This window comes from Episyrphus balteatus, chromosome 2 (genome assembly GCF_945859705.1).
Source record: "Episyrphus balteatus chromosome 2, idEpiBalt1.1, whole genome shotgun sequence".
Lineage (NCBI taxonomy): Eukaryota > Metazoa > Arthropoda > Insecta > Diptera > Syrphidae > Episyrphus > Episyrphus balteatus.
The window spans coordinates 24,387,575-24,409,144 of NC_079135.1; the positions used below are offsets into that span (position 1 = coordinate 24,387,575).

A 21,570-nucleotide genomic window follows, 5' to 3' on the forward strand; every position below is an offset into this window, starting at 1 on the left:
TACTGACATCTTCAACCTTCACCGCTTCATTATTATTATTATTCTGATATATTTATAGATAAAATAATCATAATAAGAAACTATTGTATGCGAAGTTTAAAACTTTTGGTGTGAATAGTTTCGCTAGAATTTAAAATTTACTGTTCAAGGACTAAAATCCCATGCTATTCCCAAAAGAAACTTCAGTGAACGTGTTACAATTCAGTTAGGTACTGGGTAATTCCATGAAAAAGTGGACACGAATTTTGAACAAATTATGCAGTTTTTTTTACTTTTTGTAATAGCAAATTACTATTTACAAACGGTAACACTTTATGCAAGTTGCAAGAAAAGATTCTTTGTTGTATTCCCTTATGGATAGAAATTAAATTCAAGGAGAATAAATAATCTTAAAGCATTTTTAAAGCATAAGCTGCCAACTACAGAAGAATTTCACATGAAAATGACGGAAAAACAAGCCCACAGAAAATTGGATGAATCTAATAGTGACCATGACAATATGCCCTCGTGATTGCTAAAATAAATTAACATTTAAGCAAGCTTCGTTACACAATATTCGATTTAAAAAAAACTTGAGTGAAAATGCATCTTTTCTTTACTTTTGGAACCACAAATCGCAGGTAACATGAGTTACCAAAATAATGTAGCGTGAGTTACCTAAACATTTTAAAATTTTTCCTCGAAATATCAAATAAATGTTTGGTTTTGTCACTAATATTAAAAGTTCGTAATTTTTTATGTATGGAATCTTCATTTAAAACCAATTAAGATTCTTAATTTCGCAGAAAAACTTCATACAGTGGGACTCTTAAATCTCGTGTCCGATTTTTGTAACGTGAGTTACCATCATACTTTTATTTATCCCAAGCAAATACTAAAATTAAAGAAACATTTTTTTGTTAATTATGAAAGTAATGGTTATGCTCCGTTCATGGATAGTTAATTCGTATCAATTTATATTAAAATTAACAAAAAAAAATTATTTATGTATCGGAAATTTTTGTGAATGTAACGTGAGTTACCATGGAATTGCCCTAAATTAAATATATTTTTTTATTTTTTCAACCATACATACATATTTTTAAAAATAAGGACCTGCATTAAAAAGTTAGCCTTTTAAAATTACCTGAGGAGGTACTTTAAAAAAACAAAAACAATAAATGGTTCACATATGAGCACCGGTTCTTTTTAGATTTCCACCGATAAGTCAAGGCACCTAAAAAATACTAAAATCACGATGTGTGAAAATTAACTTTAAGCTAAGGCATTAAGAAAATAACTAAATTTGCACTTAATAATTTTAAAGCACTCCACTTTTGATACAAAATAGAGCAAAATAATTTATTGATTTTAAATTTTTTATGAAAATAATAAACTACACACCCAACGTTTTTAATTCCATTGGAATATAATTATAACGGAAACTAAACTAACAAAAAACACTCGTTTAGTTTTTGAAATTAATTCCAACACTGCCAAGAGATTATTCTTTAAAAATTCTGTTATTCCTCAGGAGTGAAAAGATGTGCTTTCTTAACAGAATAACTGGCTGAATTGTCTTCATGGTAAACTTGTTTAATTGCTATTTGCAAAAGAAGTACGATTTTCATTGATTTGCTATTTTGAAAACGATTGTGGTCATAATATTTTTTTTTTTTTTAAACAGCTATTCAAGCAGCTCAAGTTATTTTTTTTTTTTTTTTTTTTTTGTGAACCAAATACATAAAATTGCAACACTACCTCCTGGTCTATCACATAGTTTTACAAAAATAGTTTTTGCAAAAATAAAAATTTGTTTTGTTTTGTTAATTGCTAAAAGAATTTATGATTGACAAATATGTCCTTCACGAGTTCATAATTTAGTTACTGTTTCTTAGCTTTTATACTTATAAATATGCATATTGTATATATATTTATAATATTTAATTTTAATATTTGACCTTTTAAAGAAAGAAAAGAAATTTAAAAGAAATTCTTCTTTTTAAATTAAATAAAAAAAAAAAAAAAAATGAAAAGAACACAATTTAACAATTATTTTTTAATTTATTTTCCAGATGCTGGGAACAGCGTTGCTGGGGAAACGTGCCCCTAAAGTAAGTAGACTGGAAAATGCACTTGTCCTAGATTATTTCAAAATTAATGCTGTTTGGTATTTTTTTTTACTGTTGTTTTTGTATTTCATTTTGTTTTTTATTTATTTTCATTTCAGTCTGTGAAAAAGAAACCATTCACCGAAGTGGAACTTAAAGGTGAGTGATGTTTATATATTTTCGTTGTTTTTTTTTTGTTCTCAGTTTTCTCCACTTCAAAGTTATAAAATTGCGTTGTTTTTAAAATAAAATAAAAATGAAATAAAATGAAACATTATTTTACTCAGCTGTACGTTATTGTTGTGGGGAATAGGAAAAGAGTGTTTTTTTTTCTTTTTCATTTTGTTTTGCAAATTGATTGCAATATATTTTTGCTCAGTTTTGTTAAGGAAAGTTCACTTCGTCGACATGAAAAATCAACAAATGAACAAAAAATAAAGTTTGCCACGTTGCCAAGATGGGTGATAAATTAATTTTTATTATAAAATTAAACCTGTCGGTTGGCCGGATCAAGTTTTAATTTTTTTCTTTACTGGAATAAATTAATTAATTTTGGTTGTTTCTCTTAATTTATATACAAGTTTTATGATCCCTTCGAAAAGAACCCCATTATTAAAAATGCTGCTATCAGACAAAATACTCATCAATTTCTCTTCATCAAGTTGCATCTTTATATTTGCTTTTAAAAAAGGGGATTCAAAACAAACTAATAAATAAAACTCACACTGGTTCACTGTGGCGTATACGTGTTTTTTTTTTTTTATTTTCAATTGTGTAAGCATTTTTATTGATTATGTTCACCCTGTCAGATTTTTATGTTCGAAAGTAAAATGTAAGGTATGTGTTTGTTGCGACAACCTATCCTCAGACTGAGGTATAACTTTATGAAGGGTTACATTCGTTTACTATAAAATTTGCGAAAACTGCAAATGTTTGAAAAAATTTAGTTTTCATGCAAAGTGAATAACAGCCCTATTCTGCTATTCGATTCAAGTGAATCGAAGGATTTCCTTACTTAATCATGTAAATTGACTTTGAAAAATTTCTAACTTTCAATAGCAAAGTGTTGTTCCCGTCTGTTTTAGAAAATCTAAAGAAAAAAGAACTGTCTAAATTTAATTTAAACCACCTTTTAAACGCTTGTTATTTTTAAGACTTTCACGTGAATCGAATAGCAGTATAGGGATGTAAGTTTTGAAAAGAAAATCAAGTTTATTGTTGCCCTTTTAAAAAAAAATGAAACTCGATTTATTATAGATTGTTTTAATTATTATGGATTAAAAAATTTTTTTTTAAAAAGGAGGTAAAAGAATGAAAAATGAATGAAAAACAATATTAATTAAAAATCTTAAAGTTGTTATCAATCTTGAATTTATTAACACAATGAATTGATATGTATTCCAAAAAAAAAAAACATTCGAGCAATTAGAATTTATTTCCCAAGTGAAATGTTTTTTTATTTTTTCATTTTGGCCACAAAACATTCCAATCAACTGAATTGTCTGTGTGTCTATCCTTTTATTTTTTGTTGGTATAAATATCTCATAAGCAAAATACCATGTTGACATATTTTCATTTTCATATTGTCTCTCTGTTTTGTGTATGTCATTGTCGAAGTTTTTGTTCCAAAAGGATTAATAAACCAACCATACACACCTATGACAAATAAGACAAAAAAAAAACAGAGGAAAATTGTTTTGTCGAAATATTGGACTTTGCACAGAAAAAATATTTTGCAATGAAATTCCAAAGAATTTCATTCAAAGTAAAAAAAAACTTTAAGAGAGCAGATATATGTATGTTGATTCTCAGGAAAATCAATTGAATTTTAATAAAAAAAAAATTTGATTTCCAATGAAACCTCGATATGAATTTTGTACTCACAATATTGATGCATCAAAGCATCCTTTGTATCGATTAATTAGCCTGTTCATGCTAGACTTATAGCACATGTTCAGTAAAAACAAAAAAATACACACCTGTCATATAGTGTCCAATAGAATTTATAGACTACTCCTCACATGAATTCCAACAGTTCTCTGAATAATTAATAAACAGTAGTATCAATTCGGAAGAAGGTATCATATTGTTCCTAGAATTGAGAATATTTCGTGATATTTAAGGAAAAGGTGCTTATGAATAGACAGCACGCCTGTCAAATATGTATGAAGTCAAGATTTAAAACTGAAAAAAATTTGCATTAAAACACATATTTAAAAAGTTTTGCATTAAAAAAATGCTATTGCAACTGAAAAATATTTGCATTGAAAATTAAATTTCTATTTTTTATTGCAAATAAAAATATTTTGCATTAAAAAAAAATTATTGCAAATAAAAAATTTTCTGCATTGACAAAAAAAAAATTCAATGCAAAATGTGTGCATTAAATATTTTTTTTTTAAATTCGTCGAATTTCTTATAACTTTTACTATTTGGTCATAATTTAGGTTCAATATTTATATTATAATGTAGTTGAAATAGCTAATGTATGGATGGTCAAATAGCCAAAAGTGTAAGAAATTCGACATTTATTAAAAAAAAAATAATTATGTAATGCATTAACACATTTTTTTAATTTGCAATAAATTTGTTTTTTTTTTTTTTAATACAAACTTATTTTCAGTTGCAGTTAATATTTTTTTTAATGCAATTTTTTTTTTTCAGTTGCAATAAATATTTTTTTTTAACGCAATTTTTTTTATTTGCAATAATTTTTTTTTTTTTTAATTTCAAACGTATTTTTTTTATTCAATTGATATTTTTACAACCCTGATTTAAATAAACCCCAACTATTTTCAACACCTCATCTTTCGACATTATTTACTTTCCAAAGCTACACAAAAATTACCTCCTTGGCTTCACATTTATATTTTCATTTAAGAAAAAACTTAAAAAAATAAATGAAAACAAAAGCCTTCAGGTCAACAGTGTTGTCATATCATGTGTGCAAATATTAGAAAAACTCAAGGGGGTAATGTGCTGAAAGTATTACAAAAATGTGAAAAAAATAAAAAAAAAAAAAACAAAACAAAAACGAGATGATTAAGGTTGCGTACTTCCTGGAAGCATAATAGAAATAACTCAACAGCAACATACTCGTATTTTTATTTTTTTTTTCTATCGTAGGTACATGTAGATTATAATGAAGAGGAAAATGAGACTTTTGTGTAATATATGTAAATGAGTATAGGGCACAAGGCTACAAGTTGCTGTTACGAAATAAAATATCTGAGTGAAAAAAAATCGATAAATTGTTTACTTTAAAGGAATTTTCCTTTTTTTTTATTATTTTAAGTATTTAAACGGCTCAATGTTTTTTTTTTTAATTTGTTGGAGAATGAGAAAATAAATGGAATTTAATTGACATTGACAAAAATGACAACCTCTTTGAGAATTTCCTTATTTTATACAAAAAATGTAGAGAACAGTAAATAGTTATTGTATAGTCTAAGAGCTAGCAACGAAAATTCAATGTCATAAGTTACACATATAATTTAAACATAAATTGATAGTCCCTTTTGTAATAGTAACCTTAACTTGCAGGATTCAATATGAGAACAACAGGTTTGAAATCTAAAAAAAAAAGTAAAAAAAAAAAAAATGGAGAAGGTTGAAAGTATTTATGGATTTGAGGTTCCAGGCAGATTTGTTTGAATTTTTGATATGTTGAACTTTCAAAATTGTGAATTATTGACTTAAAGCCCGGAAATGGACAGTTTTAGACATATCAAGGACAGAAATTCGGGGAAATGGTATATTTTCATGAATTTTATAATAAAAAAACAAAATGGTCTAAAAAGAGGTCTCACTAAAATTTTTCTTTTGATGATTATTTGAATAATAGATGAGGGTATATTTTCTCTAAACACCTATCCATTAAAACAATGCTCATCCCTTTTAAATAATTTTATTTTTAAACATTGTACAATAAATGTGCCAGCAGTACCTAACAGATAAATTGACAAGATCATTTGTCTTAATAGTTTAATCAAGTTATGTCCATTAAACAGGACAAACGTCTTGTGCTATCAGAAAGACAAACTGAGCTGCTTCAGCAGTTTAAAAGTGAATATCAGAGTATTACATCTGGTTAAATCAAGTTTTTAATTCTGAGTAGAGTTATAAAAATATCAATTGAAAAACAATGCATTTGAAAAAAATTTGCAAAAAAAAAATATTTATTGCAACTGAAAAACATTTGAATTAAAAAAAAAATAATTTATTTCAACTGAAAAATATTTGTAGGTATTAATAAAAAAATATTTAATGCAGATTCAAAAAATTAACATTAAAAAAATGTTATTGAAAATAAAAAACTTTCTGCATTCAAAACAAAAAAATCAATGCAAAATGTGTACCTACTACATTCAATATTTTTTTTTCAATATTCGTCGAATTTCTTACAATTTTAACTATTTGGCCTTACAGTAGGTTCAATATTAGTTGAAATAGCGATCAAATAGCCAAAATTGTAAGAAATTCAACGAATATTAAAATAATATTTAATGCCCAAATTTTGCATTGAATTTTTTTTTCAATGCAGAAAATTTTGTATTTGCAATAAATTTGTTTTTTTTTTTTTTTTAATGCAAAATATTTTTATTTGCAATTGAAAATTTTATTTTCAATGCAATTTTTTTTCAGTTGCAATTACATTTTTTTTAATGCAAAATTTTTTTATTTGCAATAAATATTTATTTTTTAAATGCAAAAATTTTTTAGTTGCAACAAATATTTTTTGTTTTAATTTGTAATGGAAAACAGATGCAAAATGATTTTTTACAAACCTGGTTCGTGCAGGTCTAGTGCACAATTTCTTTGTGTGTGGTCTCACCTACCACCAAAATGTTGAACGTAGAAAATTAAAGACTCTCTCTTAGCTGAAACGAGAATCTTTCTTTACAACTTTAAGGATTTACGAGAAAGGATAATTTGGTAAACCTTTTTCAATTTTTTATTTAATGAATGCAAAATCAACAGACAATTTAATGGACAAATGTTTTCGATGGAAAATTCAAAAAATCAATTATATTTAACTAAAAATACTGAATGAAATGAATGTTGATTTCAAATTTTCTATTTAGGGTAAAACTATACAATACGCCCCACTTTTTTTGAATCTTCAATAAAACAAAAAAAATAAAGGAAAATAATAGTTTTTTTGGTAAATATAAAAAGTATAGTCTTTTTTCTTACTTTTGGCATATTCATATGTACTAAAATATGTCAGCATATATTTTATATAAATCGTTTAAAAAAAGTTCAAGTGGGGCGTTTTGTAACTCATTTGCTGGGTAAAACGCCCCACACCAGTGACAAAACGCCCTTAAGGAAAAAGTAGGTAGAAATGCATTAAATTAGAAAAAATAAATTATTTGATTTTGGAATATAGAATTTTGCGATGCTTTGCGGCCGCAAATGTTGCAATCTAGTATGTATACATGGTAAAAAAAACTCGTTCAACGCCATATGGCAAGATATGCGCTGGATACTAAACTTCTTTTAAACGGTCCTGTAATAATTTTCGTTTTTGACCATAATGGCCGCAGTGTCGTCCTTTTGTAATTTAATGCAATTCTAAAGCATATAGCAAATAAAAAAAAATATTGATCACTATTTTACTTCATAATCTACTGGGGCGTATTATACTCACTGTACTGGGGCGTTTTGTAAATTTCGAAGTGCAATACGCGCATTCAAAAATATAGCAACCCAAACTGATTTCAAGGAATTACCAAAAAAGAACTAAGAAGCCCATATTTTGAACTTTCTAAATATATATACCAATTTGATATGTTCTTTATACTTTCTGAAAAAACGAAAATTTGTCTGCGCTCTCCGCAATATGTTTTGGTGCCAAATTTTTGTTTTGCAGTTTTTTTCTTTTCATTGTACACAGAATACTACAACTCAATAACACAATTGACGAGCAACTTAAATTAGTTTGAACAGTTTTCGTTTTGTTTGCTTAAAAACACCTGTTTGCGTACGAGACTGGTGGGGCGTTTTGTAAACTGGGGCGTATTGTATGGTTTTACCCTATGCTAAAACTTCAGAATTCTTGCCGTTTGACTATAAAGTTCTTTCGGTCAACCACAATTTGTTGGACTTCTTTCAACAAGAATTGGTTAAATCTTCTGACCTACTTCCTTTTATTGATGACATATATTTCAAACATTTTAATGAATTTCGGAAACTTAAAAACAAAAATGTAAGAAAAAAAATGATTATTACCTTGAATAATACCATCCTACACTAATTATTATCATATATTGCATACACATTGCATCACATTCAAGGTACCTATAACTCTTGCAACAAAAATGTTGTATCTGTATCATCCATTATTCATTATATTTCACTCCTCGTGTATTTGCTTTAAAATTAAAAAAAAAAAAAAAATATATGAATTAATTCTACGAAAAATCTACAAAGTAGGTAGGTATATTACCTCTCTCTCTCTTTAAGTTCCAAAATCAAGATTTATCAACGACAATCTTGAAAGCTTTAATCACTCAAAAAAAATAAAATACATGAAAAAAGCCAATCCACAGAAACTCATATGTACCCACATTATTATCCATATGATGTTTTTGGAAGGTTTGGTTTCTTCCATCATAAAATGATAACGAGGATCTCGTGAAAAGATATCAAATACACAGTTATAATTCTGCTGATACCTTTGGTTGTTTTGTATTTTTCTTTTTTTTTTTTTACAAAACAAATAAAAAAAAAACTGAACAATTCATCGCTCGAAAATAATTATAATTGTTAAAAACGAAAACAAAACCGAATTGTGCGAGTACCCGACCACAGTACTTTATCTATACTTAGCGAGATAAGTTATTAGTGCGGGTACGGTACGGTGATTGTCGTCGTATTACTCTCGTAATACTGATATCAGTTTGTTTTTTGTATTTATTTTTTGTTTAATATTGAACAACAATCGATTTAATACTTTTGTTTTGAAATAAAGAAGAAAAGAAATAATTTTCCAAAAAAAAAAAGTGAATGAGAGTCGTTAAAAGAGATACCATCAACAGAACTGGATACTGTTTTGGAAAACATAGTTTTTGGAGCTTATTCAGGAGCTTCATTATTAATAAAATTCTTTTCCTGAATGCTACCATTCGAATGGAAGAGAAAAAAGAAGATGAGGAATTTTGTAAGTTTTGTTTTGTTTTTTTCAAAATTTTTGATTAAGGATTTAAAAGGCTTTCTGCAATAAAAAGACTAGAACCCTTTCAAAATCAATGAACCCTTTAATTATTTCTCCAAATATTTCTTAAATTTCTTCAAACTTACGAAATAGATTAGCTTTCCTACATTTATTAAAAAAGCTTAATGAGGTGTCAAACTCTTATTTCTCCAAAAGATAAGTGATGTCTATTAGTTAATCTACTAATACTTTGATTGGAATTATTTTTTTTTGTTTTTTTAAATTAAACAGCTGAGAGCTTTCGATACAATTACCTGCTAAGAATTTAGCACGTTTCCAAATACGATGGCATTTCCCTTATGTGTTCGTGTATCAAAAGAAGATAAACTAATCATATCGACCACTATTAAATAAGTATACAACAACAATAACTGATATTGTTTACAATCGAAAAGAATCAGATAAAAATAATAGAAATACTATTTATAAACATAAATTAACTAAATAAAAATATAGCACATCAAGGAAATGTTTAGATATCTTGGAAGAAATCAATGAGTTCAAGTATTTTTTTTTATTGAAATTGAAATCATAAGGGAATCAGTTTCATTGTCATTGTTAGTAAGTAGGTATATTGTAAAAATACCTTTTTTTTTCCAAATCTTGATCTAAGATTAAAATTACTAATTTGATGGTTTGAGGCTCGTTGTCAAGGTTTTATTTTTACAATTTGATTATGATATTAATAGATCATATAAGAAGACATTAAACGAAAAGAATGATACTGGTATCACCGATTTATAATAATTTGGAGAAGACATTGACTTGTCCGTTGACATTACAATATCTTAGGTATAAAACGTGTGAAAACTGGCGTGAAATAATTAAAATAATTAATAAATTATTAGTAGAGTAACTAAAGCAAATTATTAGGGAACCCGGCCGAACAGCTCTGATTTTGACGATTTTTTTTTTCAAACTCACTTCAAACACAAAAAAAAAAATTTTAAACACAACGGCAACACCTACAATATTTACAGACACGTTTTTTAAAATCCAGAATATTGTTTCTATCTGTAAAATTTGAATCCATAAAATTTATTCAAATGTTTTTGAAAGAATAGTCCTCAACTCAAAATTTTGAAAAAAAAAACATTATTAAAAAATTTTAAATGGGTTTTTTTCAAACTTTTTCGTAGCAAAATATGAATTTATTTAAAAAAAAAAATCTGGCCATAAATATTAACAGTTAAATTCCGAAGAGGACAAGGTAATTTATATTACAGTTTTGAAAAGAAAAATAAATATAAACATTACTTCAATTTCATCAGATTTTCTTGATAAAAACTGAATTTTTGCATTGAAATAACTGATTTTCTCAAAGACTTTGACAAATAAGAACTTTAAACTTTTGCTATTTAACTTTCAACAGTAAGGGGTATTGAATAAATAAAAAATAACTTTATATTTAAATGTTGAACTTTAAAAAACAAATAAGTTAATTTTTTTAAAAAGAATTCTTCGAAAATGAAATACTTTTTAAATTTTTTCATAAACCGTAATACATATTGACATTTCCTTTTATAATTTCAAATCATAATAAATGTGGCCGAAAAAAAAAATTGAAAATAAATGCATTTTATATTAAATTTTTAAAAACGACATTTTGTCAATAATTTTTTGTTTTCAAAAATCTGAGTTCATTTACCATTCTTTCAAAAGCCCTTCATTCAATTAACTTAATTTTAATTTTACAAATGTGACTAAGCTTCTAGCTTTTTAAAAATGTATATTTAAATATTGTAGGTGTTGCCGTTGTGTTCAAATATTTTTTTTTGTGTTTGAAGTAAATTAATAAGAAAATTGCATCTATCGCTTGACCGATGAAAGATTGTATATATATTTTTATTCCTTGAATTTAATAGACAATCTTTTGGCATCAATAAATTTATGAAATTTAAGAAAAATTTTTGTTCACAAAAATCTTTAATTAAATTTAAAAAATCAAAACGGCAACACCGGCAGTTTTTAATCTATAGACTTTAAAGTATTTTTAATTACCAACGTTTGAAAAAAAAGATTATCAAAATCCAAGCTGTTCGGCCGGGTTCCCTAATATTGCCAATTTTTGAGCTTTAGTTACCCCACTATTACTACAGATATTAATTGGATACGAGTTGTCAGGGTATAAAGCGAGTTTGAAGAAAAAGTTATTAAATTATTTCAAACTTCCTGGGTGAAAAATCGGTAACTACCCGGTTTCAGAAAATGTTCCTTAGAAGCGCCATTAAAGTGCGAGCAGTGTTGTACGCGGAAGCTTCACGCTGGCCTCAAAAAATTTTCATACCTCTTACCATCTATGGTTACTATTTTGCTGGCATCACGGCATCGATTTCATTGTTATCTGAAGTTACATCCCACCAAAAAGTTCATCTAAGTTCTAAGTGAATGCAATTTCTGAGTATGGATCAACATTGGGTTTGACTTTTGAAACTAAAGTCTCTACTGCCCGGGAAACTTGTGTTCAAAACAATTTTGTAAAAAATTATTCCCTTAGACTTAAAATAATCAAACACTAAACAATTCGGATATTTTTAGGCATTTAGGACTAATTTATTCATTCTCAATTATATTTAAAGGCTCCATTAAAAATTAGAAAACTGTCAAATCGCATACAAATTTTAATATTTCCCTTTTTTAAAGGCGACTTTAAATTAAATAGAGTGTTTATTCACATATTGGGCCTTAAAAGTGATTCGTTCTACATTTTTGTCCAAAAACTTAGGGGCTATAATTATAAAGAACTATGCCAAAAATCAGAACTATCAGGTTTAACCCTCTGTCGGCACACTGGTGCGAATTTGCCAGGACAAAAATATAAAAAATTAAGATTTTTCAAAAAAGTAGTCTTCGCAATAAAGTCTATTTATAATGGTGAAATGGCATATACCCAAAAAAAACATTAAAGCGAAGAATATTTAAATGACATTTTTTTAGTTTTTTAACCCTAAGATGTCTTATTAAAAATGCATGCATTCTTTATCGACGAATCTCCTCTTTTTGATTAAAAATTACCTTTTGAATTGTTCAATACAAATTGTATTGTAATTGATAGATTGAATTCTAAAACTTACAAAAAAAAAAAAACTCTAGTGTGTCACAGGTTACCTTCTGTTTCTTTTTATTTGTATGCTCTTAAAAATGTCTCACTGTTTTCCTGTTAATAGAAACCCTCAACTTTTCATGTTTTGTAAATTACAGCTTCCACGACAAAATATTTTTCCGATCTCAACAGCGAAATCCAAAATGGGAAAATTGCGTCAAATGTAATTATTCAAAAACTCAAGCCTGCCTAATTCTCAAAATTTCAACTAACAAATTCTCGATCGGGTTGTCGAAAAAGCTATGTAATTTTGTCTTTTACAAAATTGTACATATACTTTTAATTTCAATAGTGAACAGGAATTTATTAGAAAAGATAAGAGCTTTTCAGCGAAAAACCCTTAACCAAACAAATCTTTTTATCTAACAACTTGCTGAACTTGTTGTTGTTCATTTTCATTCAGTTTAAGTATTTAAACTTCTAAATTTTGATTTGTTTACTCTAAAAAAAAATTGAAGTCAAAGCCAGCGTTACCACTTGCAGAAAAAAAGTCGAAGTAGATTTGAAGAAAAAATGGAAGCAGATTGAGAAAAATCGAAGTAGATTTCAAAGTATCCTTTTTTTAATAAAAATCCATCTAAAAAAAAATTATTTTCTTAAATTTATTTAAGTAAAATAATTTAATTAGTAAAAACAACTAAAACCAAAAATTTGAATTCTTTCAAACTCCATATTTTCGGTATAAATATATTTCAATACATTATTTTATAACAAGTTTTATAGTACAGGAAAGATAGACTTTTTCGTGGAACGAAATACAGGACGGCTGAATTTTTCAATTCTGAAAGAGGGGTATTAGAAAAGCTTAAGTCCTGGTTTTCGGGACGCTACCCCCCTGGCGAAATCCGCCATTTTGAAAAACGCGAATCGCTCTATATCTCCAAAACTATGTATCCTATAGAAATGGTTGTCAGACCAAAGTTCTTGAAAATTTAAAAATTTTTTTCTTTGTAATACATTATTTTTCTCAGCGGGCAATAGTTTTGAGGTTATGTTGTTTTAATTTATTTTTTTCGGTTTTTTTAAGATTATATCATTCTCAGTGTTAGTTACATAGTTTTTTAAAAAGTAAAAGTTATGGACCATCAAATTTCCAATAATTTTTTATATTTTTTAAAGTCATGCGATGTATGAGTCGAAAGTTATTGATCTGAAAACTATAGTCTAAGTACAGGAAAGTTAGTAAAAAAAACAGGCATTTTGTGGAACGAAATATTGGGAGGCTGATTTTTTCAAATCTGAAAGAAGGGTATTAAAAAAGCTTATGTCCTGATTTTCGGGACGCCAACCACCTGGCGAAATCCGCCATTTTGAAAAATGCGAATTGGCGTATATCTACTAAACTATTGTCTTGACCGAATCGGTAACTGAACCAAAGTTGTAGGTAATATAAATATCTTTTCTTGTGCATTCACTGTTTTTCAGCGAGGACAACACTTTTGAGGTTGTTGTTTTATTTTTTATTTTTTTGGTTTTTTAATTTTTCCCAGTCTCTACGATAGAAATATAATTTTTTAGCATCATAAAGTTGGAAGCTTAACTTAAAACAAATTTTGTGTACCTCAATTTTATAAGTTTTACCATTACATACCTTAATAACTCCTCTCATATCATATTTTTCTTGTTTTTATATTACGTACACGATTAAGCCTTTTTTTCATACCTTATGCAAAAACATATTTTTATATTTTTTTGGAAATATAGAGAGGGATTGCTCTTAAAGTTCCGTATCTTTTGTTTGAAAAGTCATATATGTAATCTTTAAAAGTATACCAAAAATTAATTTAAATTTGATGTTCTACAACTTTAATGATGCAACAAAATTATGTTTCTATCATAGAGACTGAGAAAAATTAAAAATAAAATAACATAACCTCAAAAGTGTTGTCCTCGCTGAAAAACAGTGAATGCACAAGAAAAGATAAATATCTTTTCAATTAAAAAGTTAATAACTTTTTATTATTAAAAAGTTAAAGTGACCTCAACTCCATACGCGTTTCGCCCAGGTATGACAGTGGGCTCATCAGTTAGATGCTGTCATACCCTTACTAAGACGCAAAATTTTGGTCCATGAATACAGACACTTATAAAAATCACAACCTGAATAGACTGTGAATTTTAATATTTTAGGGGAACATGGTTACATTCTTGCACCTAAAAACAATTGAATTATATTCAATCACTCCGCTTAAAAATAAAAATAATTTTCATTATTTTTTTCACTTTGTTTACTTATTAGCCTGACCACGGGCAATTGTTTTTAGGTGCAAGAATGTAACCATGTTCCCCTAAAATATTAAAATTCACAGTCTATTCAGGTTGTGATTTTTATAAGTGTCTGTATTCATGGACCAAAATTTTGCGTCTTAGTAAGGGTATGACAGCATCTAACTGATGAGCCCACTGTCATACCTGGGCGAAACGCGTATGGAGTTGAGGTCACTTTAACTTTTTAATAATAAAAAGTTATTAACTTTTTAATTGAAAAGATATTTATCTTTTCTTGTGCATTCACTGTTTTTCAGCGAGGACAACACTTTTGAGGTTATGTTATTTTATTTTTAATTTTTCTCAGTCTCTATGATAGAAACATAATTTTGTTGCATCATTAAAGTTGTAGAACATCAAATTTAAATTAATTTTTGGTATACTTTTAAAGATTACATATATGACTTTTCAAACAAAAGATACGGAACTTTAAGAGCAATCCCTCTCTATATTTCCAAAAAAATATAAAAATATGTTTTTGCATAAGGTATGAAAAAAAGGCTTAATCGTGTACGTAATATAAAAACAAGAAAAATATGATATGAGAGGAGTTATTAAGGTATGTAATGGTAAAACTTATAAAATTGAGGTACACAAAATTTGTTTTAAGTTAAGCTTCCAACTTTTATGATGCTAAAAAATTATATTTCTATCGTAGAGACTGGGAAAAATTAAAAAACCAAAAAAATAAAAAATAAAACAACAACCTCAAAAGTGTTGTCCTCGCTGAAAAACAGTGAATGCACAAGAAAAGATATTTATATTACCTACAACTTTGGTTCAGTTACCGATTCGGTCAAGACAATAGTTTAGTAGATATACGCCAATTCGCATTTTTCAAAATGGCGGATTTCGCCAGGTGGTTGGCGTCCCGAAAATCAGGACATAAGCTTTTTTAATACCCTTCTTTCAGATTTGAAAAAATCAGCCTCCCAATATTTCGTTCCACAAAATGCCTGTTTTTTTTACTAACTTTCCTGTACTTAGACTATAGTTTTCAGATCAATAACTTTCGACTCATACATCGCATGACTTTAAAAAATATACCAAATTATTGGAAATTTGATGGTCTATAACTTTTACTTTTTAAAAAACTATGTAACTAACACTGAGAATGATATAATCTTAAAAAAACCGAAAAAAATAAATTAAAACAACATAACCTCAAAACTATTGCCCGCTGAGAAAAATAATGTATTACAAAGAAAACGATTATTAAATTTTCAAGAACTTTGGTCTGACAACCATTTCTATAGGATGCATAGTTTTGGAGATATAGAGCGATTCGCGTTTTTCAAAATGGCGGATTTCGCCAGGGGGGTAGCGTCCCGAAAACCAGGACTTAAGCTTTTCTAATACCCCTCTTTCAGATTTGAAAAATTCAGCCGTCCTGTATTTCGTTCCACAAAATGCCTGTTTTTTACTAACTTTCCTGTACTATTAGTCAAATATTTGGTTTTCTGCGAAAAGAAGTAGAATTGGCTTATATTTTGATAATTTGAATAGATTGTAACAGAGATTTTTAAATGAAGTAGATTTCGTTATTTTCGTGATGGTGTGAAGTAGGAAGTTTTTTTTTGAAAAAAAAAAGAAGTAAATCTATTCAATTGAAGTAAAGTGGTACCACTGGTCAAAGCTCTTAGACTATCTGACATTTGACTTTGTAATTTAGGTAATACTTACATTCTTCTTCTTTATGTGTCATCACAAAAACTAATAACACCCTTGAGAAATTAGTTTAATTTTAAAGAAAACCACGTAAATAAGAACAATAAAATTGAAAGTTTCAACCTACATTTTCGTCTTTATTAGAAATTATGTTTTTCATAAATTGTAAGCCATTCATGTTTAGAGATGAATATTAAAACTTTATACTATCTGAAAAGTTTAAATGAAATTGCAACAACTTAAGTGTTGGAAGCCAATCAATGGGTTGAATTGGAGCTATTTTACAATAAAAACCAACCAATATCATCAGACAGCTTTTAACACTTATTTTTCGAGACTGATTTGTTCATAATAAAATAAGCTGCCTTACAGTGTCTGTGATTTTTACCTGGGGTTAAATTAAGATCCTGACAGTTTTCTTAGGTTTTTTTTTGACAAAGCAATAAGAAATCTTTCCAAGAAGGAGCCAATTCAACTTAAATTAGGTGCACGATCAATTTAATCTACTTTTTTCAATGTCAAACCTCATTTTCTTAAATCCTCTTAGGTATATCTTTCTTAGTAAAAATAACTAAATCCATAAAAACATATACATCAACTGAACCACAATCTCTAGATCCTTTTATTCAGAAAAATGCTATAGAATTAAGTTACATAACTTCCTCATCATCTTGTCTTTTATTTGTTGTGTTCTTTTTGTGAACTTTTTTAAGACTTTTCGTACCCAAACAAAACAAAAATTAATCCAAAACAAAAATGAGGTAGGAAGTAAACTCGTATACAAGCAAAGCTTGATGTTTAAATTTTATTTTAAAGAATTAAAACATTATTTCATATGTGTTAGTTTATGTGTGTGTGTGTTTTTTAAGTTTAAGGTTGTAAGGATTCATGTAACGATGTAAACTACCTCTCCTACGTATATTTTGTCAACACAATTGGATGTGCATCTTTATGTGGAGAGAAAACATTATACGAAGACACAGAATTTGCATAAAACAGTGACAAGGACGAAACAAAGACAAAAAACCTCCATATATTTCAGTAGCAACAAAATAAAGTATAGGTTAGGTAGTCTTGTATAGTTTGCTCTGATGCTCATCTACTCTTCAAAAGAAAATTTCAATATTTCACGATGATGAGGAGGGGTTAGCATCAACTATACATAAAAAGGGACGAATAGCGTGTGCACCTTTAAAAGAAAAATTGAACAAAATACCATAGGTATCCTTTTGTCTCTTCAACAATAAGAAGCAGATGAGTGCGAGCTTGAGAACAAAACAAACGTAGGATGTAAAATAAAATGATACAACATGTCACACGTTAATTGTGATGAAAATTGTATTCGTATTTTTTTTATTGTCTTCAGCTCTCGAATCCTCAATAATATTATCAAAGAAAACTAAGGGAGGAAATTCGAATACAAAAGTGTACTAAGAACACTAGCTCTTCATCTTCAATCAAAGACACGAAACTCTTAACTGTCTTTTGTTTTTTTTTTTTTGATTTTTTTTCCTTTAATTTGACCTTTTTTTGGTTGAGTTTTCTGCATGGTATAAAATTGCAATGTTATTTTTTTTTTTGGTTCAAAGTTTGAATTGTTAAGAAAAAGTTTTTGATTTAAAAGGACGTGGAAGCACGACTTTATGGTGGAATGTTTACTACTTAAATGCTGAAAAGTTTTATAAACTTCAAGGTTATAAAGAGTTGACATTGTGATCCATGTCTATTTCTTTTTTTTCTTGGGTTTTCAACCTTCAAACTTTAAGTTGACAATTTTTAAACTGAATCAGCAATTTTCTTTTTAAGTTAAAGGTACAATTTTAAAGCAAAAAAAAAAAAGTATTACAAAAAGTTGTGGGATTTGTTAATGTTGCAAATTTAGATTTTAGGTTTATTCATTCAGGGTTTCATTTTGTATTGTATGTATATCATATAAATTAGAATTACAAAAAAAAATTCTTTAGTTTTCAGCATTGATGTGGTGTAGGTACATTTGTGCATATTCAACCTCCGAAAACCGTCAAGATTACGGAAATCAATCAAAAATAGACTAGTTTTTTTTCGATATACTCCGGTTTTTTCCAATTCTTCAATATTTAGTACAGGCAAAATGAGTAAACTAAAAAAAATGTTAAACTCACGAAATTTTGCAAAACTGCTATATAGAAATGCACTTTTTTATGACAGAAATACTCTTGGAGGTTTTGTCAATTCCTCGCAAGAGGCAGTAGGTACCCCCTTTTTATTGAAGTTATACTTCTTATGGGAGGGTGGGTATGAAAATTTACTTTTTGACAAGAATGTCAAAGGGATTATGACGCGATCACCCTGGGTAGCAGGTTGTCGTTTCACCTTTAGAGTAGGCAGTACTTTAGTATTTAAAAATGCAGTACGCCGCAGTACGGCAAACATAAAACACGCAGTACGGCAAACATAAAACACGTTGCAAGTTACATGTGGCAAGTTGTATGTGGCAAGTTGCATGTGGTAAGTTGCATGTGGCAAGTTGTATGTGCCAAGTTGCATGTGGCAAGTTGCATGTGGTAATTTCCATGTGGCAAGTTGCCAGGATTGCAAAAAGCTCACATTTCAGCTCAGCTCAAATTTCTCACTTTTGAGCTAGGTACCATAGCTCAGCTCATTTGAGCTGAGCTGAAAGTGAGCGCCCCCAACTTCCAACTATCACTCCCAAAAATTGCTCTCAAGCGGTTTGGCTTCCAGAAGCGTTCAAAGATTCGGGCATTTTTCGAAAAAAAATTTTACCCCAACTTTCAAACGCGATTTTCTCGGAATTTTGAAAAAAAATCGAAAAACCGGATTATACCACTATCGGGTAGCTGAGAATATATAAGCTTTCATATGGCACCACTCCCCTGTCTCTAGATCAAAGCGTTCAGCTCCCTGAAGTTTTTTCGCGCCCCCAACATCCAACGCCTATATCGCGGAATTTTGAAGAAAATGAAAAAAAAATTTGTGATGCCAAAAGGTAGCGGGGACTCTCACCTAAATTTGGGTATAACTCCCATCCCTGTAGGTCCACGCGTTCTCAAACTGGGAAAACTTAAAAGTAAAAAAAAAATAGGCACGATTCTGAAAAAATAGGCATGATGTGGCGGTTTAACATGGAAGGCGATTTTTTAAAAATCTGATAATGTGCAAAGCGTAGGCCCATGACACAAGCTATCATTTGGCATCACTCCCAAAAATTGCTCTCAAGCGGTTTAGCTTCCAAGAGCGTTCAAAGATTTGGGGATTTTTCGAAAAAAAAAATTTACCCCAACTTTCAAACGCGATTTTCTCGGAATTTTGAAAAAGTCGAAAAACCGGAATTTTTTTATATGATAAAAAATAGAAATATATTTACTATTATCTGTTTTATTTATAAAAATATCCATGTGTTAAAATAATTCCATCAATAACTAGAACAAAACATCTTAAGCTATGGTGTTTTATAAAAGTTTAAAATATCTTCATATTTCATTATACTTTCCAAATAAAAATCAATGTATCCTCTCACCCATCACAGCTCAGCTCAGCTCACTTTACCTTAGCTCACCCAACAGCTCAGCTCACCGACAGCTCAGCTCAAATGAGCTGAGCTATGGTACATACCTCAAAAGTAAGCTAGCTCAAAATTTGAGCTGAGCTGTGAGCTGAGCTCAGCTCAGTTTTGAGCTTTGTAGCAACCCTGCAAGTTCCCTATTGCTACTACTAGTGAAGCACGCACAATTCTCATAAAATTACCATATCGCATATTTTATGCGCAATTCATTTACTTTCGTTAAGCATATACCGTACGTTCTGAACCGCACAACATGAGTAAATTTCACAGAATAAATTTAAAACTACATGGACGCAAGGAGGATGAAAGAATTAATTTATTGTTCACTTGATAAAAATGTAAAAAACGAAGTGTGAATTAATTAATTTAATAATAGAAATTAAAAATATCAAATGAAATTCATTTACATATACTGAATGAGAAGTATAACTTCAGTCGCGTGTACATGTGTACACACACTCTTTTTTTTTAAGTCGTGGAAACTAGGAATTGAACCCAGACCTCTGGCGTTATAGTCCATCGCACTAACCGTCGTCGCTACTAAAAAAAAAATTGATTTCGAATAAAATTTTCGTCCAAAATCTCTACATTTCTCTTGCCTCAAAAAGCACTTTTTTATTCATAATAATTTTATGACATTCATAGATTCTTGGACAACATTACTATTTTTATATAGGGCACCATTTTTTTAACTTATTTTGGGCATTAATTATTATGTTTCCTTCACACAAAAAAAAAACACAATTTCATACGAAGGTTCATTTTGTTTTTGGTGCCGATGAAAAATTTAAGGGCTTTTTGGAACTAATTACAGAATTCACTCTCTACTCTGAAAAAACACCCTTTTACATAACAATATTGTATAATGTCTATTTATTCTTGCTTCTTATTTCAAATGCAACATTATTACCAAATTTCATTAAGGTAACCCATCAATTTATTTTTCAATAAAAAAAAAAACCCACACATTTTTAACCCTGACATTCTTATAGAAACTTCAGATTATTTTATTTCGAATTTAATATGGTTACTGAATTTCAATTGGGTACCATTAATATTGCTTAGTTTTAGCAATAAAACTTCCATTTCTGTATACCTTCACAAAAAACACCCTTTCACATGAAAAAAAGAATGATAGGTTAGTCTCATGGCCAGGGGCGTACACTCCCTTGGGGCAAGCGGGGCGGTGCCCCGGGGCCTCCGAACGACCTCAAGGCCCCCACTGGAGATAATGCAGAGAAGGAAACTGTTAGCATAAATTGAGTTACGAAGTAAATTAAAATGTATTTGAATCACTTCGGATACAAGGGACACAAATTATGACATTCAGTGTAATGTATAATGCATTGGTAGCCACAATATATATTGATTTAATAAAAAGGTTACCCCAGGGGCCTCAAAAAAATAAATTGCTTTTTTAAAAATATTATAATTTTATCTTAGGTCCCCAAAAAATATTACTTGAAAAATCTTTGCAACCACAAAATAAAACATTAGGGGCCCCAAAAAAGCAAAAAACAACTTCAGGCCAGGGACTCCAAAAGCCTTTACTTCAGGGCGTCAAAAAAAAAATTAAATTAAAAAAAAATTTATTTTTAATTAAATTACATTTGTTGATGGATTACTGAATATTACTTTAGGAGCCCCAAAAAAAGTTGTC

General features: G+C 28.7%; 1 protein-coding gene across 3 annotated transcripts in view; it reads left to right on the forward strand.

Annotated features, from left to right (window-relative positions):
• Window positions 1-21,570, forward strand: part of LOC129910288 (calcium-binding protein E63-1) — a 123,177-nt gene that overhangs the window by 18,541 nt on the left and 83,066 nt on the right. Inside the window, exons 2-3 of one of the 3 annotated variants that reach the window (XM_055987616.1) lie at window positions 2,055-2,093; window positions 2,210-2,249. In XM_055987616.1, the coding sequence (XP_055843591.1) occupies window positions 2,055-2,093; window positions 2,210-2,249 (79 nt within the window). Of the gene's footprint in view, window positions 1-2,052; window positions 2,094-2,209; window positions 2,250-8,904; window positions 9,256-21,570 lie in introns of those variants that run through there. The other 2 variants (XM_055987617.1, XM_055987615.1) reach the window with 2 other exon arrangements.